We start from the raw sequence: 27,845 nt of genomic DNA, 5'->3' as shown, positions 1-27,845 counted from the left end.
AGAAAGTCATCAAGTCGACAGAAGCCAGGGAAACGTTATCAACGGATGAACACCCTGTCTGGGCAGCTCACCTTGCACATCACCAACCCCTTCCCCAGGACTAACCTCAGCGGTGTAAACATAGATGGTGTTGAAGTTGGCTGCCACCAAAGCCCTCAGCATGAAGAGGAAGCCAATGAGACCGGCACTAGGGGACCGGAAATGAGAGAAGTTACCAGAGGCAGCACGGAGGGCCTTCTGGGGCCCCGATGTAAGTGCATTACAGATGCCAGTACACACCCATGGAGACCAGGTCCCCAGGGAGGTGCTGCTTCCCGGCTGGCCTGCTTGGGGGGCCCTAAAGCAAAAGCCTGACTCAAACCTTCAATCCTGTTCCCCCAAAGTGTCCTGCTCAGCCCCTCTGATGAGCACACCTCTGTCTCCACCCCTGAAAAATGGTATGGTTTACAGAATAAGTGATATATACTGTAAACAAGGCCACTCTAGTGTTGCAGATCAAGAGCGCGATGAATTTTCCCACCACAGGTATGTTGTCTACATCAGTATCTTAACAATGATGTGGATAATCTGATCAACAACTACGGTCCGCATCCTCCAGAAAGCTTGGCGTAAAGATCCTACATATCTTGGTGAGTGAACTGAGTACCCCCACACTGGTACCCGTGTCCCGCGAGAACTGGAGAGGGGCCGGATCAGGGGAAGAGTGGAGTGGGAGGGGCAGGTACTGGGCAAGACTGTTCTGGTCCAACAAGCACCACGTTCTCTACTCTCCTGGTGAGAACAGCTTTCCCCTGAACCCCACTGAAAGTCACGGGTCAAGAGATCTCATCTTAAAGCCGCTGCACAAAACTAGATTGTTTCAAAGCAACTGGAGAGAAAATACCTTGAAGTGCAAATATTAAGGAGAAGGAAGAATAAAGCTGTACATCCCATAGTAATAGAAAGGCTCAGCCGTCTTCCCAGGAAATTAATGCCCAGGATATTTAAAGGATTCACTAGAAAAAAATGACAATTTTCAGAACCTTGAAAGCAAAGGGCATTTATCAACACTGGCCTCGATTCCTCCCTGTCTTTTCAAAAAGAAGCAACTTACTTCAAACTTCATGCATATTCTAGCCAAAATCCAGACACATTATCATCAACTTCATGACGCCTTCAATGTGCTTCTCCCACGTGGGTCCGAGAATGACCAGCACTGGTGTGTGTGAAGGCTAATTTATATCCAGGACACTTATTACAGCATGTAGGTCTACGGTAAACTACCAACTTGCTGGACCTGTATTTTAAATGTTTTATTCTGTTTTTCAAATTCCAGGTGCCATTGATTTTTAAGTACCATTATTTTATGTCTTAAAACAGAAACAGTGCTGCCAACTGAAATCTAACAAGCTGCTGTTAAACACATCCCAATTTTTAGAGATGTTATAATATGGGGGGAAAATGCATCTTAGAATTGATATGATGCAGTAAGTCAAAGTTCTGCTCCTCCAGACTTCTCCCCGCACTGGAGACATGTCAGCATGATCTGGGAACTTGTTCAGTTCCATCAGGCAGGAGCCAAGTGTATGACAGGTCCCACTTCTCTCCTCTGAGTTCTCAGTTGCATGTCCCCCACCCAAAACAGAGAGCCACCCAAGACAGAGAGACGTTTACGAGCAATTTCGCCAATGGTGCTGATGATCATGGTCCGGTAGTCGGAGGGGGCAAACATGTGGCAGTGGCAGGGGCTCTGGCTCTCCTCCGAGACGCCCGTGGTCTCCACTGCCTCGGACTCGGAACGCGAGCCACAGACCAGGTCCCGCTCCAGCAGCTCTGCGCTGGCCAGGATGACCCCGTAGTAGGCGAAAGAGATTCCCAGCCTGGATGTGAGAAGAGAGGGACATGAGGAAAGGCTGTCGCCAGGCCTGAAGGAGGGGCAGCACCCCCAGAGGTGGGGAGAGTGTTCCAGGCGGAAGGCGCCCTGTATGGAAGGGAGAGGAGGGAGCGGAAAGTGGGGTCACATATCAGCGGGAGGCTGGGGGCAGCCTTCAGCAGAGGCTGCACGGTGGGAAATGGATTTGTAAGGAGCAGCAGGATGGGACTAGATGGTGGAGGACCCCTCAGGCCAGGAAGGAGTTTTGTAACAGAGGAAGAACAGAACTAACACCATGTGGATGTTGCCAGAGCTGCTCCAGGTCTTTGCTCAAAACCTGCCAACCCCCACCACCAGCAGGAGTTAACAAATCGTTAAAGGGCCCAGAGAGAAGAAAAGAAGCTACAAACAAAAAACCAGCTGGAACCAAAACGGCTAAGAATCTGACCTCCAACAGACCCTGAGTCTCCTTCTGTGCTGATTTGACTACATTAGCACATTAAATGACACACCTACCCACAGCCACGACCGACCGGATATTAAGAACCAAAACAGGATAGAAAGGGGGTGGCACCCCACTCCCTCCAAAGAGCCCTGCCTCTTCCCAGGTAAACTAATGCCATCATTAGCCTCACTCCTCTGCCCTGTCTTCACTCTAAAATTACATCCCCCTCGCCAGGTGGGCAAGAAGTTGATCTGTGAACTTAGTTCCACGTCGCCATTCTTTGGCTGTTGAGTAAATCTTGTGCTGAGTCTACCTTGGCTTTGGGTTTGTTATTCGGAACAATAACAAATTCATTCAGGTTCGAATCTGAGCGGAGAAAGCAAGCTCCCCTGCGGAGGCAGAGAGCAGGGTCCACACAAATTAATTCGGTAATCTTGAGCCAGCCTCCCACATCCTTCAGCTGGTGTGTTCTATTACATTAGCCCTGCACACAGAGTGAGCAATGTTGCTTGTGCCCAGCTAGCTCACTTAAGCCCCCTGGAGAAAGTTCCCATCCCGCAGTGCTGGGTTAGTTTTGGCTACTACTTGTTGTAGCGAAGTTCTTCACCTTCAGGCTAGAAACCTGGCTAAGGAGCAGAGATAAGCGCAGTAAAGTCAAAATAAGTGCTAACAACTGGAAGTTTTGCAGGGGCCGTGGGACAGCAAGCAGGAAAACAGAAATGTTATACTTCCCTTGAAAGCCAGGTGGCTCCAAGAAGTCTGGAACCCATTTTTACCCTTTAATCTTGAGCGCCCCCCCACTCCCCCTTTTCTCTCAGCATAAATGAAGCCTGAATTCTACTCCAAATTAATATGGTTCTTAAGGACATTAGTCTGCCATCCTGTCTGCTGGCTTTCCCAATAAAGTGGCTATTCCTCGCCCTGACACCTCATCTCTCAGCGTCTTGGCCCGCCACGAGACAGGCGGTGTGAGCTTAGACTCGGTGGCAGTTTGGTTTATTTCCCACAGCTGCTGCAACACCCTAGCACACACTTAGCGCTCACAGCAACACGGTTATCTCACAGTTCTGGAGGGCAGCAGTTTGGCGGGTCCGATTTCTCTGCTCGGAGTCTCACAAGAAAGAAATGAAAGTGTAGGCAGGGCCGCTCGCCTTTCTCGGGGAGAATCCATTCCGTTGCTCAGCCAGGTGGTCAGCAGAATCCACTCCGCAGGCTGTGAATCCAGCTCCACTTCCCTGCTGGCGGCTGACCTGTGGTTCTCACCTTCCGCAGGCCTCCCTCAAGCCTCGTCTACGAAGCCAGCACCAGCGGGTCCAGGCCTCCTCCTGTGCTCTCTCTTCTGCCGCTTCTGAGTCCAGCTGGAGAGTCTTCTCTACTTTTAAAGACTCAAGGGATTCGATTGGGCCCACCTGCCTAACCCAGGCTGCTCCCCCCACTTTACGGCTCGGCTCCTGTTAATCACTTCTCAGTTCCTTCACAACTGCACCCAAGTTAGTGTTTGATTGAATCACCAGGAGTTGGTAGTTGTGGGGGGTCGTCTTCAGAATTCTGCCCATTGCAGTGTCTTTAGCGGGCCGTGAGGAGCCTGGAAAGTTTTCCTTTTGTTTATATTTTCTCCCTAATTTTTTTTTCTGTTTTTTCTTTAATAGATATTTTTATTGAGCTATAAACAACGTACAGAAACATTCATATATCCAAGTCAAGAAAAAGAATGCCATCAGCCTCCCAGAAGCTCCCCATGTGCCCCTCTTCGTTTTACAGAACCGGCCGTAGAAGCCAGCTGGAAAGACAAATGGGGACAATCGCAGAAAATCACGTGTGATCTGAGTACTGGGTGACATTAACGTGATGATTGTTAATCCTGGTGGTGTGAGTTTAGGATTGGAATCATCTAAGAAAGCGTCCTCAAGTAGCCAAGACTCTTACTGAAGTATCTGGGGGTGAGATGGCATGAAGTCTAGGGCTCGCTTGAAAACAACTTCAGCCCAGGAGAAACAGAGCTGAAGCAAATCTGTGTGGGTATCAGTGATTATCAGACCTGGGTGACGAGCAAAGCCAACTTCCTCAGGGGTATCCTCCCTGCTTTCATGTGCATTTGGAAATCTTCATAATGAAATATTAAAAAACAATCACAATCTCTCTCTCCTGTTATTAAGGTAGCTTTCATTTTTTTGTTTAATTTCCAAATATTAAGAGTATTTTAAAAATTAAGAAGTCTCAAGAGGAGACAATACCAACCTATTTTTAGTGATTGTATCTGGGAAAGACAGACAGACCACCACTTTCCTGAATTCAAACACTATAGATTAGTTTTTACTGTTTTGTATCTTTATATAAATGGAAGCACATAGTATGTATTCCGTTTGTCGGACTTTCTTTACACATTATTACATTTGTGGGATTCAGCCATGTTGAGTGCAGACCTCTAGTTTTCTCACTTTTGTTATTGTATAGTATTCTATTTTACAAATATAACACAATTTATCCACTATACTGTTGATGGGCATGTGGGTTGTTTGTAGTTTGGGGCTGTTACAAATAAAATAATGCTATTTTATTTTACTATGCATTTCAGTTGGGTATAAATCTAGGAGTGGTTGCTGAGCCATAGGATATGCATATTTCCAACTGTAACAGACATCTCCAGACCATTTTCCAAAGTGGTTGTACTGGTCTGAACTCCAATCAGCCATGTGTGAAAGAGCCAGTGACTTTACATCCTTCCCAGCACTTGATATAGTCAGTCTTCTCACTTTTAGCCATTTGGGTAGATCTGTAACCATGTCTCCCTTGGTTTTAATTTGCATTTCCCCCAGCGACTTTAAGGCTGGGCATGTTTGCACATGCTTATTCAGTATACATTTTTGGTCCAGTGCCTGTTCAAGTCTCTTGCCTACTTCTCTACTAGGTTGTGTATTTTCTTGTTGAAAAAATTATGTAATAGAAATATATTAATAATATATACAATATGTATCTATAGTTTGTTAGATAGTTTCTTCTCTTAGTTGGTGGCTTACTTTGCAGGCTCTTCGTGATAGCTCAGGACACAGAGTTCCTAACTTAACGTAGGCAAAGTCATCCATGTCTTCCTTTACAGTTAGCACTTTTTGTGTCCTGTTTAGACAATCTTTGCTCACTCAGGGTCCTGGCTGCACAGACAACACCACTGAATCTATTCTTTTCAACTTATCAGTGATCTCAAAGAACCTGTTCCTGGAAAGTGATGAGGGAAAAGACCAGGCTGCAAAAGCTTAGAATGCGAGCTCGTGCGCTAGGATGAAAAATGAAAAACTGGTTGTAGATGATTCTGATTTTTTTCTTTCTCCCTTGCTGTTATTTCACATGTATTTTGTGGTCAGTGGTGTTAACAGAAAGGCAAGGCATTGCTGGAGTCTGCCTTGGGTTTTCTCCCCAGAGCACACAGAAGGGATTTACTTCAGTGGGGTTTCTCCCACTGAAAAATGCTTGTTTATTTAAATCTAGTTTTGAAATAATTCCATTCTTACCATATGACCCAGATCTGTAACGTGGTCCGTAAATATTTAGCATCCAATAGGTCTGCAAATCTTCCTCTTTTTTCCTGGGGCAGGAAGAGGGGGAGATGGAATAAATGTGGTGGGTTAAGGACAGGCAAAGGCGACTCTGATATTTTAAATCACAGGAGACAAGAGCAACATGGGAATGTGGCGGGTGAGACAACCACTCAGCTCTCCTGAGTACCTCCCACTCAAACCCAGAGAGAGCCATTTTTAACACATTATTTCAGCCCATCAGCCTTTGCACACTCTTTTTTTTTTAATTGAAGTATAGTCAGCTTGCAATGTTGTGCTAGTAGTTTCTGGTGTACAGCATAGTGATCCAATTACACACACACACACACATATTTATTTTCATATTCTTTTTCATTATAGATTATTATAAGATATTGAATATGGTTTCCTGTGCTATACAGTAGGACCTGATTGTTTATCTATTTTATATATAGTATTAGTATCTGCAAATCCCAAACTCCCAATTTTTCCCTCCTCACCCCCTTTCCCCCGGGTAACTATAAGTTTGTTTTCTATGTCTGTGAGTCTGTTTCTGTTTTGTAAATAAGTTCGCATCATTTTTTTTTTAATTCCACATATAAGTGATCTCATAGGCTATTTGTCTTTCCCTGTCTGACTTACTTCACTTAGTATGATGATCTCCAGGTCCATCCATGTTGCTGCAAATGGCATTATTCCATTCTTTTTTTCTGGCTGAGTAATTAATATTCCATATATGTGTGTGTGTGTGTGTGTGTCTGTGTATACATATATACACACAGACACACACACGACATCTTCTTTATCCAATCATTTGTCGATGGCTACACACTCTTCAGTATCATTGGCAAGGACCAAAGCTCATTAAATTGCAGATTCTAAGCCTTGCACTCTCCCTCTTCTCACCAGCGCTGGTGAGAGCTGGGGTGGAGCACGGAAAGTAGGAGGGCACACGAAAAGCAACTGTAAAACTGAGGGGAGATTCTTTTAACACTAACATTAAGATGAAAAACCCAGTATTCAAAAGAGTGTGAGGCTTGTGTAAAAAGCAAGTGACCTAAATTTGAAAAGAAGATACTGTGCCCAATTTCTCTGTGTGTCTTCAGGCTAGTCAGTAAATGTTCTTAACCATAGTCAGTGCCTATTAAGTACTTTTGGATAAAAATAAATAAGGATGGCTTATATATGATTGAGTTGTAATGGATTTTTACGTAAAGCTAGGGATGCTTAGGGGGTGCTCTGCTGAAAATCAACTACTCTTTTCTCACAAATCGACCTGGGATTACAGGCCCCCTCTCGGGAGACCAGGAGTGTGGTCTGAGAGGGCTGGGTTTTAGTGTCACAGAAAGACCCTGAAGGGGACTTAGAGGTCTTTTGCCCTGACTTCTAGTCTTAGCTCCTGGATTTCCTTCTGGGTAGAGTGGAGCAACTGGCTTTACAAATGGGGACTCTGGTTACTCATCTTTGGAAAAACCTCCTATCTACCCCTATCCTCCCATTTTCCAACACAGAATATGTAGCCCAGAGTGGGTAAGCGACTTGCCCAAGGTCACACAGCTATTTGGAGGCAGAGCCAGTCTGAGTCCAGGTCTCCTGAGCACCAGTCCTGAGTCTCTCCCATCTGCCTCTCTGCCACGTCCCCTTGGGTTTAGCTATGCCTTTGGTCCCCTCACCTCTCCAAATGTCACCGGGGGTGCAGAAAGCTGAGTCTGCAGTGAATTACAATGGTTTATACATTTTATCCTAATAAATCATCTGGTTCCAGACCTTCAGCTATAATCCAAATGAGTGGACTTATCCGCCTTCCCCATGGTGTGGCCCTGCCTCGGACAGCCCCAAGCCTCTCATCTCCCCTGCCCCCAGCATCTTGCGCAGCCTCCTTCGCGTGGCCTTCCGATGGCTGTCAGTGTGACCAAACTCCTGGTCTCGGCTCATCCTATTCCTCCTGCCTGTGGTGGGGGCCTTTTTCCTCCCCTGCAGCTGCCTCTCTTTTCAGTGCTCAGTGTGTGCTCCACCTGCCATGAAGGCAGCTCTGACTGCCTGGGCTCTTGGTCACCTCTCTGCTCTGATCTTCACACTCCATGCGAGCCACTCACTGGGTTCTAAGCATTGGGCTCTGTTTTGTTATGAGTCTCATCTCTCTAACCAGATTTTAAGAGACTTGAAGGCAAGGTCTTATTGCTTATGGCTCTGTACCTACAGGGCCTTGCTCAATAGACCACCGTGGAGAAGAAGAAGACCACTGAATGGGCTTGGTGGATGGAGGCAGCAAGCTGAAGCCAAGTGGAGGAAGAAAGGAGGAGGGGAAGGGAGAGGGGGGAGGATGGAGAACGTGGAGAGAGGGCTGAGAGGATATGGGGGGGTGGAGAGGGAGGGCGGGTCTTACGAGAATTGTGTTGCCCCAAATTCATATACTGAAGTCCTAACCTTCAGGATGGGACTGTATTCGTAGACAGGATCTTTAAAGAGGGAACAGAGTTAAAATGAAGTCATTAGGGTGGATTGTAATCTAATTTACACACGTCCTCATAAAAAGAGGCAATTAGGACACAGACACACACAGAGGGAAGAGGATGTGAAGACACAGGGAGAAGAAGACACAGCCAAGAAGAGGGGCCTCAGAAGAAACCAACGCTGCAGCACCTTGATCCGGGACTTCTGGGCTCCAGAATTGTGAGAAAACAAATGTCTGTTGTCTAATTGACCTTGTCTGTGGTGTTTTGTTATGGCAGCCCGGGTGAAATAACACACAATGGCAGAGGGAAGGTGGAGGAGAGAGGATGTGGACAGGGGATGGGGGAGAGGAGATGGAGGAGGAGGAGGAGGGTGGAGAGGGAGGAAAAAGGAGGCAGAAAAGAGGAAAGAGGAGAGGAGTGGACCTCAGTGCTCTTCAGTCCTGGAGTGGCTACTCAAAGTGCTGAGTTCAAAGGAAAATATATACACCAAAAATGGTGGAAATTGCACCCTCATGATCATACAGCTGTTCATAGTTTTGGTTAACTGTCTCTGCTAAGATCTTTTTTCTCTTGGCAAGCAATATTTTTTATACTGTTGGCAATCAAAATTTCATACACTTAAAGATCATATGCCAGTCTCTACAAAGTATATAATAGCTTCCTGCATTTAATCAAAGTTGCCTAGCAACTAGTTAGTTTTCCCACCATGCTTTGCATGATCCGATGTAATAGTCAGTATCTTAGTAGGAAGGTAGGTGATATCCAATACTGCCTAAGAGTAGGTTCCTGACCTCTGAACCACAAGAGCTTATTTCAAAAATGCAGAAAATAAGTTAGACTAACAGTCATCCTTAATTCTTTGGAAGCAAACTTGGGTTCCTCGTTTCAAATTAGGTTTTGAGGAGAATGTGTAATAATTAGGGGAAACACTCCACAAAGCAAAGTGAGAATGCCTTACCAAACTACAATTGTGAGTGTGGGGAGGTTTGGGATATTTAATCCTTAATTTTGCATTATTATTGAGCACACTCTATCTCACACTTAACGTGTCCAGCAGCAGGCCAGGTGGCACTGAGATTACAATGCTTTTGTCACCAGTGATGTCTTGGGAAGCCAATCAGGAATGCACAAAGTAGCCCATCTCTCATTTGTGTGTAGACACTTACGAACTGCACACTTGGACATCACCTGTCCTTCTGTGGCCACACAATCCCTGAGAGAGTAAGATTTGGGGAGGAAAGTTGGGAGAGCTGTTGCTGCTCTGGACTTGTCCCAGGTACAGAGCGAGAACTGAGTCAAGAACAGTCTCTCCTCGAAATTGGTGCAGCCACTATGGAAAACAGTATGGAGATTCCTCAAAGGATTAAGAAGAGAACGGCCATATGATCCAGAAGTCCCACTTCTGAGTATACATCCAAAGGAAATGAAAATAAGATCTCAAACAGTTCTTCACTCCCATGTTTATTGCAGCGTTATTCACAATAGCCAAGATACGGAAATAACCTAAGTGTCCATCAACAGATGAATGGAAGAAGATGTAGTAAGATGTGGAATATACACAATAGCACATTACTCTGCCAAGAAAAAGAAGGCAATCATGCCACTGGAGACAACATGGATGGACCTTGAAAGCATTATGCTATGTGAAATGAGCCAGACAGAGAAAGACAAATACTGTATGATCTCATTTATATGTGACTCTAAAAAAGCCAAATTTGTAGAAACAGAGAGCAAAATGGTGGTTGCGAAGGACTGGGAGGTGGGGAAAATGGAGAGGTGTTGATCAAAGGGTGCAAACTTCCACTTAGAAGATAAAAAGTTCTGGGGACCCAAAGGAGGGATGGTAATTACAGTTAACAATGCTGTATTATATATTTGAAAATTGTTAGGAGAGTAAGTCCTAAATATTCTCACCACAAAAAGAAATGATAATTGTGTGACATGATGGAGGTGTTAACTAACACTATGGTGGTAATCATTTTGCAATATGTAAGTGTATCAAATCAACACGCTGTATACCTTAAACTTACACAATGTTATATGTCAATTATATCTCAATAAAGCTGAGTGGGGTGGGGGAAGAACAGACTCTCTCACAGCCATGCCAGCCCTGGTAAAGCTGTTAACTGGCAGCTTTTCCCTCTACCACTGGTGCCCCTGATTTATACTCATTCCGCATGTGTACAATGATGCCATCTTGCTCTGCCAGACGTCCAGGATCCTTGTATCCCCTTTTTCCTCCTCCTCCTATCAGAATCTGCACTCAGCCATCACTTTAAGGATCCAAGGCTGATTGATCAAGATCGTGGGAGGCCTTAAATGCCAGGATGGGGATTCTGGGCTTCACTCAGTAGTTGCGGTGGGATAGAGGGGAGGCACTGAAAGATACGGGTATGCGGTGTTTGAAGAATATTCATCTGACAGTGATGCGCTGGATAAAATCACGGGGCATGTGGCAATGACGTGACTGTGTGAAAAAAAGAGACTGGACGTAAAAGACGCTGTTGTGAGAGCACCAGTGGGACTTGGCCACTGACTAGGCATGATACGGGGAGGGGCGGGAGTGAGTCAAAGGGGACAGCACAAAGTGAAGAGCATTAACTAAGACGTGATGAGGATGCGATATGAAATAAGCCAGACACAGTATCATATGATTCCACTTATATGAAATATCTGGAATGGGCAAATTCATAGAGACAGAAAGCAGAAGTTACCAGGGGCAGGGAGTGGGCAGGGAGTGGGCAGGAGTGAGGATGTATTGCCTAAGAGGTATAGAGTGTCTGTTCGGGATGATGATGATGTTCTGAATGTATTTCATGCCACTTAAGTGTATACTTTAAAATGGTTAAATGGTAAATTTTGTGTTATGTGTATTTTACCACAATAGTAAAAAAGAAAGGACAGGGAACAGGGGGAAGAGCTGGTGGGAGGAAGAAGTGAGGTTTTGTTTTAAGCATGGTAAAGGTGAGATTTACATGCTTGTCAATTCCAAGCATCAATATCCTGCAGAGAGAGAAAGACAGGGGACTGGAACGTGGGCATTTTTTTTACTAGTTTGACACTAGTGAAAAAGACACTAGTAAAAACACTAATAAATCTAAATAGATACTGGCTTACAAAATAATCTAGGGAGGATATAGCTCAAGTGGTAGAGCTTATGCTTCGCATGCACAAGGTCCTGGGTTCAATCCCCAGTACCTTCTCTTAAATAAATAAATAAGCCTAATTACCTAACCCCACCCCAAAATATATATAATAAAAACTAATGTCTAATTCAGAGCAATTTATGAACAATATGAAATTAAAGTTCCAGACGAAAATGATTTGGAAGATGAGATGGGCAAGTCAGAATGAACATCTGTAAAGGTTTTGTATTGTTCAGAAAGCAGATAAAGATACCAAATGAATGACATTTTCAAAATCTAAGGGCTACCTCCTTAATAAAAGAAACAGAATGCATAAGTTCCAAGTTAGTAGAAGAAAACTTGGTGGGGGGCAGGAAGCAAACTAATTCAATCTAAAAGGAGGAGAAAGGAGAAAGAAGGCAGAAAAGGAAAGACACAGTTAAGAGGAAACAGAAAATGAAACAGCAGAAGAAAGTCCAAGTACGGCAGTAGTCACAATAGACGGAAACGGATCAAACTCATTATTAAAGGACATAGACTATCAGATTGAGTGGAGGGAAGAAAGATCAGCTATTTGTTTACAAGAAATACACATAAAACAAAGCAACATAAGCAAGTTTAAAATGAAGAGCTAGAAAAAGATACCCCAGGAAAACATTAACCCAAGCTAGTTTTGATATATTAATATGGCAGAAAACAAAATAGTACAGAGATAAAGAAATACTTCAAATAGTAAGATCAATCCACACATAAGTCAGTCATATGCTAGGAGGCAGCAAGATAGCCTCCAAATACATGGAGTAAACGTCAGACCTATGAGAAACTAACAAAGCCATTGTCTTATTGAAAAACTTTTAGCTCAATCAGGGAAAATCTAGAACAGGCATCAGATATTTATGTGGCACAATTAACAGTATATAACAATCTATATGCTCAGTGAGAACACATTTTTTAAAGCACACAAGGAGCATTAATAAAAAGTCACTATGTAGGGGACAAAATAATTTTTAATTATTAATAAATAATAATTTTATTAAAAATAAAATATTAACATTAAATATTAAAAATAAATTTTAATAAATTAAAAATAATTGATAAGATGCTCTGACCAAAATGAAATTAAATTAGAAACAAAGAAAAAGACCATTAACAGGTAACTCGTTGGTTAAGGAGAAACTCATAATAGAAATAAAAATAAAATTACTCCACAACAAAACTTGCTGAATGCAGCTAAATGGTTTATCCAAAATCAAAAAGACTGAAAACAAATGAGCTAAATACTGAACTCAAGAAGCCAGAACATAAAAAGCCAAAGAAGAAAACAAAATAAGAAGTAGAGATGAATGAAACCACAAAAAAAAATCAATAAAGAGAATAACAACCAAAACAAATCTCATTCTTTGAAGTTTAACAAAATAGACAAACCTCCAGTAAGAGGACCACAAAGGAGAAAGAGAGAGAGAGAGAAGGCATAAATATGCAATATTAAAAATGAAAGAGACTCAAGCATAGAAAACAAACTTATGGTTACCAGAGGGGGAAAGGGGTGGGAAGGGATAAACTGGGAGTTCAGGATTTGCAGATACTGACTACTGTATATAAAACAGGTAAACAATACATTTCTCCTGTACAGCACAGGGAACTGTATTCAGTATCTTGCAGTAACCCATAATGAAAAAGAACATGAAAAGGAGTATATGTATGTATACTATGACTGAAACATTATGCTGTACACCAGAAATTGACACATTGTAAACTGATTACACTTCAATAAAAACAAAACAAAACAAAAAAACCAAAAAAAACAACAAACCAAAAGCTTTAGTTGCAGAAATGAGAACAAACCGAAAAGCGAGACAGTAGTGGGGAAGGTGACAAGATTCTGTAGATCAAATAGTGAGATGCTTTTATGAGATATAATTGACATATGCCATTGTGTAAGTTCAAGGTATACAATGCAATGATTCAGGACACTTATCTATTATAAAATGATTTTTAAAAATGAAAAAGAGAACATATACAGTAGGTTTCTGAAACTTATAGGAGAACACTAGAAGTAATTTTATGTCAATAAATCTGAAAACCTAGATGAACTGGGTAATTTTCTAAAATACATATTACCAAAATGAACTCAATCAAGAGTATTAAACACAAGCAGATGTTTACACAAACTGAATGATAGTTTTTAAAACTCCTCCTTCTGGCACCCCCTAATCATCATCTCACTAGTCACCTTAAAATACGTACTAGGCATAAACTACTTTATAGGTAAGTTTTAACAAACATTCAAAGAGGAGAATTCCTATCTCACCTAAACTGCTGCCGCGATGGCAGGGCAGGTGCGGAAGGCGGTGCTGGTCACGCTGTCCCAGCAGCCTGTGGCTGACCCGCCTGCCGGGGGGTGGGGGTGAAGTGGGTGGTCTGGGCTGGTGTGAGGAACGACTGCAGACTGACCGTGAGAGTTGTGGAACCAACAGGATTTAAATGCCAAATTTTGTTTTACAAAAATCACTTAATGAGGTTTATGTATTTGATATCAAAATAAGACCAGGTCAGTACAAGGAAGATAAAATTATAAAACAATCACCTGTAAACAGTGGTGTTAAATCATGTGACTAGCTCTGCCAGAGAGGAGGCGTTATTTCCACTTCCTTGCTGAGAGAAGAGACGGTAAGTAACTTAGCGCCACCTGCTCACGGTGGAGCTGGATTCAGTCTGTTTACTGTGCCGTTTTCTCTAGTCCCTCCAGGAGCGGGACTAGAGGGCTCAGGTCCCCTTTCCTCTAGCCTTCAGCGACTAAGGGGATTTCTGATGACCCCTGGCTGGGGGAGCAGAACTCACCAGGATGGGCTCCACCAGCTTCCCCTCCGGCATGACTGAGCGGTTCATCTTGGCAATGCGCTCCAGCGTGGCCAGGGCAGCCTGGGTGTTCCCAGTGGAGACGTTGAACCGAGCAGACTCAGGAATAAACTGGACACAGACAACAAAGGACGTAAGAGTTGCAACTTCTGTGAACCCCAGGGGTACAGCTCTTAAGGCTCCTTATGCTACACTGTCCCAGAATCCAGAGATGGGGAAGGATGTAGCAAACTTTAAGGCAACAATACAGCTGGGGTACTCCTGTAATCAAAGTGGGATAAAGATGGTTGCCTTCTCCCCAACCTGGTCCTCTTGGATGACGGTGGACTGATACTGAGCTTCGCACCTGTTTGGCCCAACCTACTTAACACAGTGAAATCCTTACATCCAGTCTGTAAACAGCCACTGCCCGGTCACCCAGCATCTCCACCGCTGAGTCTCCTGGTCCTCCCCAGGAATCCCCAGCCTCTCCTGCAGTGCAGCAAGCGAGGGTGACCAAGGTAGGGCCTGCAGAGGCCTTCAACTTACTGATGGTTGAATATTTTGACCACACTCAGAAAGCAGCTCAGCCCTCCACTGACACTGGGACCTTGAGAATCAGCTTGGACGGCTCCCTGCGTCTTGTGCCTCACCCTCGTCAAGGCCTGGGGTTCTTCCTCAGTAAAAATCTCCCCCAGCAGCACCCTCCTCCCCATCCCCCAGCCAGTGGGCAGTTCAGGTCCTCCTCGTCCCCCACTGGGATTATTCTGATAAATTCTAACTGCTTTTCTGATCTTTTCCATCTTCCCATCTGCCCAGCCCCAACAGAGCCATGTACCAGCTCCTCACACATAATCCCTTCCACTCCCCCAGTGTCCCTGGCCCTCAAGGTCCTTGGTAATCTGGACACAGGCCTGTCTTTCCAGCCAGCTTCCCACCAGCACCCTACTCCAGCCATTCTGGCGTACCCGCTCCCCAGCAAAGAGAATGCACTTTTACACCTTCATACTGGGCTGGTGCATTAACCGTGCCAAACAGCCTTTCCTCATAAGCTGACTGAGACAGATACTTAAATAAAGGAAAGAGTGGACATGAGAAAGATGTCTGTGGGGGCAGGAAGGCCACCGGGTCAGCTGGAGGGGAGGACACGAAGGAGCCCCCGGAGCTTGGTCACCTTGAAGGCCATGATGAGGATGATGCCAGGGATGGAGGCAATGCGGATGAGCCAGCGCCACCCGATGGTGGGGACGACCACAGAGGCCAGGCCGATGATGAGCAGGGAACCTGCCAGCCAGAAAACCTGGGGGGAGAGGCAAGGTTCACGTCCTCCCATCCAATGTGCTCCCCGCCACTCCGGGGACCGCCCTGCCCAGCGTTATAATTGTAAGAGGGTGAGATGGGAGCGAGGCTTTGATCGAGGAGCAGATGGTTCCCGTTCTACCCCCAGCACGACCTCCAGGACCTGGATGAACTGGGAAAGTCACCTCACTTCTCCTCGGCCGGTCAGTCAGTGGGAGACTCAGAGAAACAGGGGGTCTACAATATCTTACTAAAGTTTAAAAAATCTGGCACCCAAGACATTGACTTTTTTTCTTGAATAAACACTACATTCAATGATTCATAACTCAAGGTACAAAGGAGAGCTCTGTGAACAGATCTGTTTCCTATATCCTTCCACAGCTGTTCTAAACAAGGGCAAATTTTTTGTGTGTTCTTTGTTCACAAATGGTAACACAGTATAAACATTTCTCAACACTGCTTTTTGTGCTGAAAAATTTCTCTTGGAGATCATTTTATATCAACAAATAGCATGGCAGCCACCTATGACCAGGCGTCACAGGAGCTGGGAATTAGAACAATTTTGAGTGCTATCCTGTGCATTATTTCCCTGTTGGAAGATGAGGAGTAGACAGTAGCTCCATTCCACCTCACAGAGGTGGAGAGAAGATAATGTAATAAAAGATCCTATAGGGAAATAATTAAGCAGTGACTATTTCATCACCAAAGATTTCTATTATTAAAAAAAAAAGATTATTTCAGAAAGTGATGAGGGCTTTAAAAAAAATAGAGTAATGTGATAGAGAGTGATTTGAGTGAATGTTGTATTTGAGGAGCCTGTAGGATATCAGGTCATTGGCCACCAGGGTCTGAATTCCAGGGAGGTGCTCTTGCCTGGAGATAAAGATTCTGGGGGTGACAGGCACATAGAAAGCTAAAACCATTGGAGTCATCAATCAGATGACCCAAGGAGGAGACACAAGCAGGAAGCGTGACAAACAGTAACAGGTGGAAGGGAGAATGTTCACTGATGAGCCTGAATGGGATCCTGTGCATTAAACAACATGAGTGTAAAATCCAACCACCAACTCTTCGAAGTGTGGACATTCATCTGAACAAAGATCAGAAGAAGAAACCTGGGAGGGATCTAAAGAATTAGCATTTGGTGTTTGTTAGGTCCTTTCGAATATTTTTGTTGCCTAAATTTAGTATCAGAAAAATTTAAAAATAGATTTTACAATAGATTCCTCCTGCTTTAATTATTGCCAAACATAGAATGCTTCAGTGGGAAGTCATCACTTTCCTGGGCCCTCTGAAGCCAGGGCTTTTGGATAACAGTGGCATCAAAGGTGGTACAAGGGCATCTAGGTTGATGTAGCTTCTGGATCCAAAACCTCTAGTGGGTGGCCAGCAGGGTCTGAGGAGGGCGTGGGGCAGCCCCATCTTCTCACCTGGATAAATGGCTCAGCTGGGAGGAAGCTATTATGGAAGTTCCCACAGGCATGGGCCAGTCGTGGACTTGCAGGCTCTAGGAAGGGGGACTGTAACGGGGCTGGTAGCTGTGTCCCTCCACTGAAGACTCTTCCAGGAGAGAAATGTTCACCCCAGATGCATCCCTGAGCTTCTGTCATTGCAGCAAAACCAGCCAGCGGAATGTGTCCTGGTTACTGAGGAAGAGGTTACTGTGTTCTAAACGGTGCTGCTGGATGACAGAAGTCCTGGCTCGGAAAACCTTGCAATTGGACCGCTGGTGTCCAGCATTCCTAATGCTCTTCAGTTGGTACCAAGTAATAGGCAGTGTGTGCATCAAAGAACAATCAACCGGCCAGAAGAAATACCATGTATTGCATATCCTATAGGATCAGAAGTCTGGGGAGAATTTTGCCTTACCTGAGACAAGGGGAGCATATAGCCTCGATATTTTGTAGGCAAAAATTCAGTCTTTATGATTAACCTAAACAGGAAGGGGGGGAAATACAATTTTGTTTTTATAAAACCAAATAACTTTTTTAAAACGTCATAATTTTTCCTGTCATAGGGATAAAGAATTCAAAAACATGATATTCATCATTGTAAAGTAATAAGAAATATGTGTGTTGGTTTCTGCCCTGGTTTCTGCTAATGTTTGGTCTTTGACCCCAGATCTTGACACAGAGTTCTTGAAAATCTTAGGATTTCCTGGTTGACAGGAGTATCCTTTATTCTAATGAGGTGATACATGATGAGCTCCTGGGTGGGGGGTGGTCTAAAGAAACCAAGCCATGACTAGCATCTTGGAAATTTCAGCTCTATCCCCCTCCTCTGGAGAGAAGAGAGGGGCTGGAAAAATGAGTTAATAATCAATCATGCCTACGTGAGGAAGTCTCCAGAAAAATTCCTAACGTAGAGGGTTCTGAGAGCTTCCAGGCTGGTGAACACAGTTATGTGCCAGGAGGGTGGTGCACCCCAAACTCCACAGGGACAAATGCTCCTGCTCTTGGGACCCTTCTAGCCCTTGTCTTGTATGTGTCTCCTTATCTGGTTGTTTATCTGTGTCCTTTATTTTTAAATTTTATTTGTTAATTTTTTAATCAGTCTTTCTTTGGGCGGGAGGTAATTAGGTTTTTATTTGATTTATTTATTTTAATGGAGGCACTGGGGATTGAATCCAGGACCTCGTGCAGGCTAAGCGTACATGCTACCACTGAGCTAATCCCTCCCCGAACCTGTGTCCTTTAAAACATCCTTTGTAATAAACTGCAGTAAGTACGCTCCTTTCCTAGGCTCTGTGAGCCACTCCAGCGATGTGTGGAATTTGAGGAGGAGTTTGTGAGAACATCTAATCTGTAACAAGTCAGAAGCTGGGGGTAACCTGGTGCCTGTGGCTAGTATCTGAAGTCGGGGAGTCTTATGGGACTGAGCCCTAAATCTGTGGGGTCCGTGCTAACCCAGTGAGGGTCCGAATCGAATGCAATTACAAGGCATTCAGCTGGCGTTGGAGCATTGGTTGGTGTGTAAAAACCCCACACGTTTGGTGTCAGAAGCGAAGTATCATTAGAAGTATTGGGTGAGTATGTAAAGAAAAACAGAAGAGTTTTCCTACACAGACACTAGAATAGAATTATTAACCCATCTTTGAAAACAGTAAAAAATTAAATTCTAAATGCTCTTCTGTTTAATTTTTATTCCCAAAGCTATTTTAAACTTTCTACCTTTTAGGAGATATTAGCCTTATTTCTTTTGCCAAGAGAAACATCGGCAAAATGTTTTGCCAGGCCTGATTCCCTTTTCTAAAACATACATGGGAAATTAAAATACACCCAAGAGACAGTGAATAGTTTCCCAAACTGATGATGACAGTCAAAGCACAGGTTTCTAATTAAGTATGTATTAATTTTGTGAATGGCAGAATAAATGGAATCATATCCCATCCATTTTCTGATTACTCTTCTCTGTTGCAGTTATGAACCAGGGTTTGGAGTTTTAACATATTTATTGACTTACCTCCTAAGGGATGTTTTAAAATTCTGCCTAACTTCTACTCCTGTAGGGCTCCAAAGCTCAGAGTGATGCTTAACTCATGCCTTAGGGAAGAACAATTTTTCCCTAACACATTAGGGTAATAATTAGGTGCTTTAACATCTCCTAATATATTCTAAGGGTAACTTGCTCCAAGGCGCCCAGGAGAGAATAGCTCGAGGGGCCTTGTTCATTTAAGGGAGGCTCCCAAGTTGCTGAACATTTAGCATAACTTCCCCGCCAGGCACAATGAGCCGTCACACACTCATTCCAGCGCAGAGAAAAGACAAGCGTCATAGCTATTGCAACACATCTCACCTGTTTACAAATTCACTTTGACAGAATCTTAAATTACGAGGCAACGGCCCTTTAAAATGGTTATTCCTGAATGTTACAGGTGCTTATGGCCAAACTAAATTCTTCCAGAAATTCTCAAGAAATGAATGGATTGGGTTTGAGTTGACATTTTTGTGACCTACCTTATGGGACATTTTTGGTTAGCATTTAGTCTAACAAAACATTATTTATCTAAAAAATGTTTATCAGCCTTAGGAACAAAAAAGTTAACACCTGCTCGGTCTAGCACTCTGCTGGCCTCACTCTTAAACATCGTTGTGATGGGCAAAGAGCTCCCAGTGGAACAAGCAACCATTGCCGGAAAAAGGAAAAACCCAGAATTGATTAGCACAAGTGAAGTCTATCAATTTGCAATTCATTGAGGCTCTTAGTCCCTGACCCACAGTGGATGTGTAAGTACGTGCGGGTGTTCACATCTCCCCCGGGGACCCCTGGGGGAAGTCTTTACCCTTGCGCATGGCCGGACACGCCACAGCCCACCATCGTCCGCAGGAAGACAAACCAGATGTACGAGGGGGAGAAAGAGGTCAGCAAGGAGAAGTAGGCTCCCCACAGGAACGAGATGAGCAAAATCTGAAGCAACAAAAGGAGACATTACCGGGACCTGCCCCTCCCCGGGAGGTCGGGGAGAAAACATAACCTCTAACCTCTAATTTCATCCAGACGTTTATTTCTCTATAGACCGCATCTTTCGTGGGCTCATTAATTTCCCCCCATCATCAGATAATATAGTTCATACCATTTTACTGCCTGAAAGTCCAGATGCTCTGAGCTTAGACCATTCTTCAAAATTCCCCCATGGCATCCATCCTCACAGACGGCAGGAACCCGAACTTGTAAATCAGACACAAAAGCCTGCCCTCCCCGCTCACAGCACTGTCAGGAGCACAGCGGAGCCTTACGTTGGAATGAGTATAAGGAGAAAATTTAAGGGATTTGCTTTTTCTCCAATTACAAGAATAATGCAAGTTGATAGTAGTAAGTATGGAAAAAAGAAAAGAAAAAGAAATAAAAATATTTAAATCACCTTTGATTCTCCAACCCACAGAAAATACTGTTAATGTGGTTTTATCCTATTTTCACTGACTATAAGGGAAAACCTATTTTTATTAGCTGCAAAACAGTGCAGTGCCAAGACATACTATAATACATGTAATGTAATGCATAAGCCTTTCCCCTGTTGTTGAATGGTGAGCTGGTGTAACATTTTATACTAAAATTAGCTGTGATGCTGTCTGTGGATAAATCTTTGTGGCTCTCTGATGATCTAAACAGGGTAGATTTCTGGAAGGTGAATATCAGATAAGGAGAATGAATATTCTCAAGCTTCTTGGTTTATGCTGCCAGACTGATGATCAGAAAAATTATATCAATTGTACGTGAAGGTGTCTAGATATTTGCAGGTTTCTTTAAGGAAAAATTTTTTTCTGGATTTGAAGTTTGATATGGCTTTGATAACAAAAAGATGGTATCTTGCTATGCAATTTTGTTTCTGATAACTCCTGTGACTGAACATTTTTCAGGGTTTCTTGACCATTTGTATGTCTCCTTTTGTAAAATGCCTTCTTGTGCTCTCCACATGTTTTTGAGATCCCTATGTTTTCATACTAATTTATAAGAGTCTATGATATTTATTTTGTGCACTCAAAACGTGCAGTGGCGTCTATCGATGTTTTGCTTTGGGACGTCTTCTTTAGACTTTATGCCGAGAGCCGTCTTGCTCACCAGAAATCAGACAAGAAGAGAAGAGAGACCTGGGTTTGCAATCAGAAGACATACGTTTATGTCTTGCTGTTGAATTTCAATAGGTGTGTGACATGGAGCCAGTGGCTTAGTTTCAAAGCTATCCCCAAGTTAACTCGTGAAACTGCGTATGTTTCTACGTGCAAATTGCCACATTCTATCTGCTATGTTCTAACTATGCTCATCCATCAACTGCACACCTTGGACTACGGGGACCACTATGGGGACGAGTATCTTGGGAAAAGGTGAGAAAGCAAGAAGATAGCCTGGAATTCAGGCATGTGATGTCAAAGAAGGACATTTCCTTACTTCCTAACTTGGGTATTAATAGAGAAATGTCCCCTGAAGAAAAGTAGTGGTGACATCACCATAAAAGGACACACAAGAGAAAATTCCAAATCATCCTTCGAGGCCAACCTACCTTCCAACGGCCATATCTGTCAGCCAAGACGCCAAAGAGGATGCTGAAAACCATGTAGCCAAAAAACACCATCTGGAGGCGGGGCGAGAAGTCATCCTGTAAGCAGTACCTCTATAATGCGCTAGTTCACTGCGCTAAGCAGTCATCCATCTGAGCTAGAGGAAGGCTGGAAACATGCAAGGGCTGGAGGCTGTAGAACAGGTTTTCACCAAACTTTCCCCTGACTCCTGTTTAATACATTCAGGGCTTCAGAGGTTGGAGATTCCCACACCTGGAGTCACTGACACGAGGAGTCCATGGAGGAGGTCAGTGCTTTGCCTCTGATCCAAGAGGATGGCTCTGGCCTCTTTCTCAGAGGTATAACTGTGATTTTCCATTTGAATAAGAAAACCCTCAAACTCTATTCATTCACGCTCTGCCTTACTCCTCACACAAGCTGAGACTTCTAAACTCAGCCTTCCTTTGTTATTATAGAGAAACATAACTGTCAGCAAACACCAAAACCAATCGTTCATTTAAAAACATTCTTTGTCACTAATACATACCTACTTCTCTTCCTTACTTGTTCTCACAATAGCTTTTCCTGTCGTGATAAAATTCAAGAACTTGGATTTGCTACCAGCAGTTTAACTCAGCCTGAGGTGCAACCTGGTGTCTATGCCTTTAGGTGACTTATTTTTCTGCCTTCAGCAGTTCCAAGATTTACCTACTTTCCTTTCTAGTAAGATCCGTGACTGACTGCTTCCAGGGTAATCAAGGGAAAGATGTCGCTGGCATCTCTGACATTCTCAACGAAAAAGTTCTGCTTCTCTCCGCTGCCTGCTTTGCTTTTTCTTTTTTTCCCTTACTCTTCATAAGGAAGACTCAAAACCGTATCTTCCACAGGGAACTAGACCAAAAAAATCATATCTACACTTGAACAACAAAAGCCTCTGTTCCCTCTAGGATAGGACTGGAGGTGGGGAAAGCCCATGTTTTCTAAGTGCCAAGCCTGGCCAGATGCTGCACCGTAATGAGTCTGGTCGGTCCTCAGCAGAGTGGTGAAAATCAGGACAACGTGACACGTTTTGCATGAATCCAAACGTGTGAGCTGTGAAGGGCTCTTTTTTCCAGGATGACTTTCTTTCTGATTATTGGTATTGACATGTCCTTTTTTCTTTTTTTGAAAGATGATGGTAGTTGGAGGCAAGATTCTCTGCCTTTTTCTCTTGTGGGGCTGTTAAAATTTTCCTTCTACCCTTCTACAGTCATTGGCTGGTCTAAAAATTAAGTTGATTTAAGACAGATTAACAAGAGAAAAGCAAAGTTAATTTTGCATGTACAGGAATCCCATAAAAATATAGGACCCAAGGCCAAGTTGGACACTTGAGGCTTACATGCCCTCTTGAGCTAAGGAAGAGGAGAGGGGCCTGGGGCTTCAAAGGGGAGGCGGGTCATTCACAGGACAGTAGGAGGCGCATGTCTGGTAACGAGATGTTTGCCCAGTCATACAGATGGGTCATTCAGATGAAAGTTGTCTCTGGCAGTAACTCTCCGAGCCAGGCCCCCTGTCTGAATTCTTTTAGGTAATTAAGGGAAATGGAAGAGTTTTTCTTGAGTCTGTTGGGTCCTGATTGCCTTCAGCTCAAAAGAATCCACTGCCAAAGTGACCTATTCAGGGGAGTGGGGAATCATCACATATTCTACTCCCTTTTACTCTCCTCCTAATGTCTAATATATATATTTTTAATGTCAATTCTATGCCAGCCACTGGAATTTTTTTTAAAGTCGTATCAGTTGGTGAATCCCAAAACTTGGGTCCCCCTGAATATAAGCAGTTTCTACTGTGGAACCTGAAATCATCAAAATTCCTTTTTAATCAGATGTGAATCAAAGAAAACAACAGACACACTGTCTAGGGCAGGGAGGAAATTGGCTCTTTGGACTTAAAATACATTTGTTTACTGAGATGCTGTGTTGCGTTAATAAGTTACAACTGGATTAAACTGAATTAGCCAATTAATAAAAGTGAAAGACATAGTTGAATAAGATTAAATTTAAATTTTACTCTGTTCTCATACGTGACAGATTGGTATTCCTTCTGTTTTCTTTCTATTCAGTGTGAAAAAAAATGACTTTCCTAAGGCTGAATTGTTCACCGTTAAGCCTGTCTAGATAATAAATCTTGACTCCAAGCCTGTGTGAAGCCCAAAGCTTGTGAACTCTGATCCTGTCTGGGAGATCACATAGGGACGTGGATTAATCTCTCTCTCTCCCCCCCCCCCTCCCACCCCCACACCTGGAGGGTCAGCTGCTTTCTACAGTACTTACTTTTAGTATCAAAATAGCCCTTGTTTCTGACTATGCACCATGTGAAGTCTTGTTTCTTTGGCACCAACTCTCTTATTCACCAAAACTGAGGGACATAATTCATCCATAGTCCTTAAGGCCTTAAGTCCTCATGGCCAGATTGTCGGGAAAGTGGAGTTGGAGTTGGGGGATGGGAAGCCTGGGAGATGGTGACAGTGTTGCCTCTTTGCTAAACCAGTCTGAGCCCCCTCCTGTTGGCAAGGTTGTGATCAGTGAACCCAGGGGACAGTTGCCAAAGTCAGATGGGACTTACAGCCAGGATGATAGAGACTAAATGACAGGCAGGGGCAAGGAATTTGGAGCAGGAAGTAGGTTGAACTACCTACAGAGAAGTCTCCTGAGCTGTAAGCCAGCTAACAAGGGAAGTCACGTTACTGCTGACATTAAGGAGCCTCTTTCGATACCATTAGGAACACATAAATGCAACCCATGATGCTGTAAATATAGAAATCATACCATATAATACAGTTTCTGGGAGTGACAGATGCAGACACCACACCTGGATCACCAACATTCTCAGAAACAAAGGTGTGCTGACCTACAAACCAGCTGGGGTGTGGGGTGTGCTGTGGTTATACTTACACGTAATGTTATAGCAGTCACCCTGAAGGCACAAGGATGGACAAGACATGCTTTCAAAACTGTACGTAATTTATACGTAGATGAAAACAAAAAGCAGCTGAGTCACTTAACCACAAGCCCAGATAAGGTCTTTAGTTATCTTTATCTATACCTTCTCTCTCTTCTGAAAGTATTAGGAAAAACTTTAAAAAAAAAAAAAGGACAAAAACTTAAAAAAAAAAGGACAAAAATTTAAAAAAAAAAGTGCAACAAAATTCACAGAACTTTAAAGAAGGGAACAGAGCTAAGAGAATTAAGGCAGATTTGTATATTGGCTGCCATGATGGGGCATAAACCCGGGCTCTAAACTTCCTGGCCTCCAAAACAGAAAATAACACAAGTGGACGAATAATATACATCATCTCGGGGGAGAACACAGATCAGTCCCTCGGGTGAGGGGGAATTTTTCCTGGTACCCAATACGGGTGAGAACTCCCAGGTGAAATTTGGTTAAGGCAGCAGGTGAGAGGGTAGGGGCACCCCTTCTCCAACAGCCTTCTGCAGCGGGGGCTGCTCCCTGCCCACATCCCCCAGGGGGTGGGAGTGCTGGGGTCTTACTCTCTTGCACAGCCTGACCCTCCTCCGAGGCCTCTGCCATCTGACTCTGTCACCCTCTCCCTTACTCGTCACCATCTACCTACCTCCCAGACGTTCCCCTCTTTCAGTGAGGAGTGGCACCTGGCTCAAGGGATCTCTCTGTATTAAGTCTTGCCTTCATGAAAACTGGCTTCAGTGCCCAAGTAAATCAACACTTCCTTTCTCACCTTGTGTTTCTTTGACTCCTCGGCTGATGTGAGCACCTCAGTTGATGTTACCTCCTAAACACTTCCAAACTCCTTCCCATCTTCACACACTCTGGTCTTCGCCACCCCACAGCCTCCTAACTTATTCCAGCCTCTAAGCCTGCTCCTCTGGGTTCTTGGAAACTGAGCATGCCCTTAACGCCCTTCAACAGCTCCCCGTCATCCACATGCTGGCCTGGCCTCTAATGTTTCTAAGCATGAAGAGCCTCTTTCAAAATTAAAAAAAAAAAAAAAAGATTTAGCAGAGCTCTGCATGGTAGAAGGTGTACTTTAATGTTCATTTAATGAGTCATTCACATAATGACTATGAAGCCAGTGAGGTGTTCAGGTAAAATTGATTTTTGTTACACAAAATGATAATTTGAAATTCTGTCATACCTATTTGTGCCAATGACTTTTTGCTTGGAGGGCCTGTGTACTTTGCCCCAAGCTGGGGCACAGTGGCCTACAGTGGTCTGCAAAACGGAGTCCACGCACAGACTCCGAGATGCTTCTGCCTCCCGCCCCTACTGTCTCTGCCACCTGGTCTCCCTTGCTCCCTCTCCCTCAATTCTATTAAAGCAACATGGAACTGTTTGTGCTTCTCCCAATATACTCGTGAACACACACACACACACAGGGTCTGCTGGCAATTAATTGGTGCATAATAAATACCTCTTGAAAGAATAATGGGTAATATCCTTAAACCCACTTTGTAGCCAAACTTAGTGTCCAATTCATAAAGCTATTTACTCATAATGATTTTTGAGAAAAAATTAAGGTGTAATGTGTACAACTCATTGAGGGTGATTGGGTGACAAGTTAGGTCACTGTGGCCCAACTGGGAAGCCTGTTAGTGACCTGGCATGAACCATAACGAACCTACAGCTAAGCGTCGCTTTCTCTGATTTGCATTTCTCTCTTCTGAGTTCTTGCCAGGGTCTAGAAAATAAGCAATTCAAGGTTATGCCTCCTGGAGAAGAGAAATGGGAAAAAGGTCTCAAATGCTAGTTTGGGCCTGCAAACCCATGAACTTAGGAAGCCAACACACCGAGCAGTGAGGGATCCTGTGGTGCTCAGCCCTGCGGGACGGGGAAGGGAAGCAGGAGCCCCTGGTCCTCAGTTGGTTCATTCTCAGCACAGGAAGCAGGCACTCACCGTGGTCACTAGGGCCACCTGCCAGTTTTCCAGCTGCCATTCACAGCGGATGACAGGAGACACGACTGCTATCAACATGATCTCCATGGCCTCGGCAACCTGAAAGAAGGAGGGAAAACATCACGTCAAAGTGCTAGGTTGTCCTCACTTCTTCCCACATCTGCCTGTCGTCATCCTCCTAGTCATAACCTCCACTTCCCCTCCCCCACTGAAGGAGTACCTATTAAATACCCACTCAGCACTGCCAGTTGGATAAAGAAGTCTAGAAGAACTTTGGCTTTCATGGATGTAAACAATTTGTGGTTTGAACAATCTGAGAGCATCCCTCAAGATTTACGACATGTATTCCCTCATGATGTTGCTGATCCATGTTTTTGCATTTAGAGGGTGTTGTGTGGGGGCCAGTCACTTAGCTGGCAGGTGAACCTAGTCAACCACCAGCATCCACATCAAACGAGCGTTGCTGTTTCATACGCATCATCGTCAAGATTTCAGGGCAGACTCCTTGTAAATGGATCCTTGAAAGAGTCCCTGATTTCAAGAAGCTGGGATGGGAAGACAAGACTTATGAAAGCTAGAAAACAAGCAACAAGTACAAAACAATATGAGTTCGTCATCAGGAAAGAGTGTCTACTCAGCAAAATTAGTGTAAGATGTGCTACTACATATTCAAACTTTCCATAGAAGGAAATGTCATCCTCTGTCTGTATCTTGTAATTCATTACAGGATGAGTTTACCTCCCAGGGAAAGGAAGCAGTAGATGCGAGAAAAGAATTGAAAGAATAGATAGAGACAGACGATAGAAATTCAAGTTCAGGATAATGAACAAGGAGGATTCAAAGATGGTTCTAAGGTTTTGTGCACTGGAGGAAGAGGTGAACAATGATGTCATTGACTGAGACCAAAGGGCATGGATCAGGAGGGGAAAGGGGAAATTAAAGGGGGGAAAGATGAATTTGTTTGGGATACATTCTGTGGGTAATAATAGGATATTTGTGCAGGTTATTGATCATGGTACTAGTCGTGTTTGTACACCTTGAAGGATTAAAAAGGTATGGCTAACGTTAGCTAATCTGTGGGAATTTGAGGTATATCATAATGGCTTGTCTCCCCTTGCAGAGTATTACAGTCATGTTGAGAGTCAAAATACCTGGCTTGTTTTAGTCCAAAAGTTATCATGAGTAAGAGATAGCATGATGATCTCAGAAGACTGTTTGAATTATTAAAGTAATAAAGAGCAGTTAGGTCTATTAATATTCACCTGGGCATCACTCCTCTAAAGGGTCTTAGGAGGAAATAAGCCAGTCAGGGATAAGGCCCAGCCCCACTCTGATATACTAGCCTTAGGGGGAGGGACCAGCCAGAAGCTAGAGGGGCGGGCTTGGAGGAGC

General features: G+C 43.8%; 1 protein-coding gene and 1 non-coding gene across 3 annotated transcripts in view; one reads left to right on the top strand and one right to left on the bottom strand.

Moving 5' to 3' along the window:
• The window catches only part of SVOPL (SVOP like), a 60,902-nt gene that overhangs the window by 22,764 nt on the left and 10,293 nt on the right, over positions 1–27,845 (bottom strand). For both annotated transcript variants that reach the window (XM_072965397.1, XM_031674614.2), the window contains 10 exons: positions 26,454–26,552; positions 21,544–21,615; positions 19,828–19,952; positions 17,415–17,478; positions 15,421–15,546; positions 14,250–14,378; positions 5,804–5,877; positions 1,654–1,859; positions 884–995; positions 106–187 (listed from right to left, as the gene is read on the bottom strand). In XM_072965397.1, the coding sequence (XP_072821498.1) occupies positions 106–187; positions 884–995; positions 1,654–1,859; positions 5,804–5,877; positions 14,250–14,378; positions 15,421–15,546; positions 17,415–17,478; positions 19,828–19,952; positions 21,544–21,615; positions 26,454–26,552 (1,089 nt within the window). The remainder of the gene's footprint in view (positions 1–105; positions 188–883; positions 996–1,653; positions 1,860–5,803; positions 5,878–14,249; positions 14,379–15,420; positions 15,547–17,414; positions 17,479–19,827; positions 19,953–21,543; positions 21,616–26,453; positions 26,553–27,845) is intronic.
• On the top strand, positions 11,414–11,486 carry TRNAA-CGC (transfer RNA alanine (anticodon CGC)). The gene has a single exon. It is a non-coding gene; the product is annotated as a tRNA-Ala (tRNA).

This window comes from Vicugna pacos, chromosome 7 (assembly GCF_048564905.1).
Source record: "Vicugna pacos chromosome 7, VicPac4, whole genome shotgun sequence".
NCBI lineage: Eukaryota > Metazoa > Chordata > Mammalia > Artiodactyla > Camelidae > Vicugna > Vicugna pacos.
The sequence above is the reverse complement of the archived record's forward strand: the minus strand, read 5'-3'. Positions and strand labels throughout refer to the sequence as shown.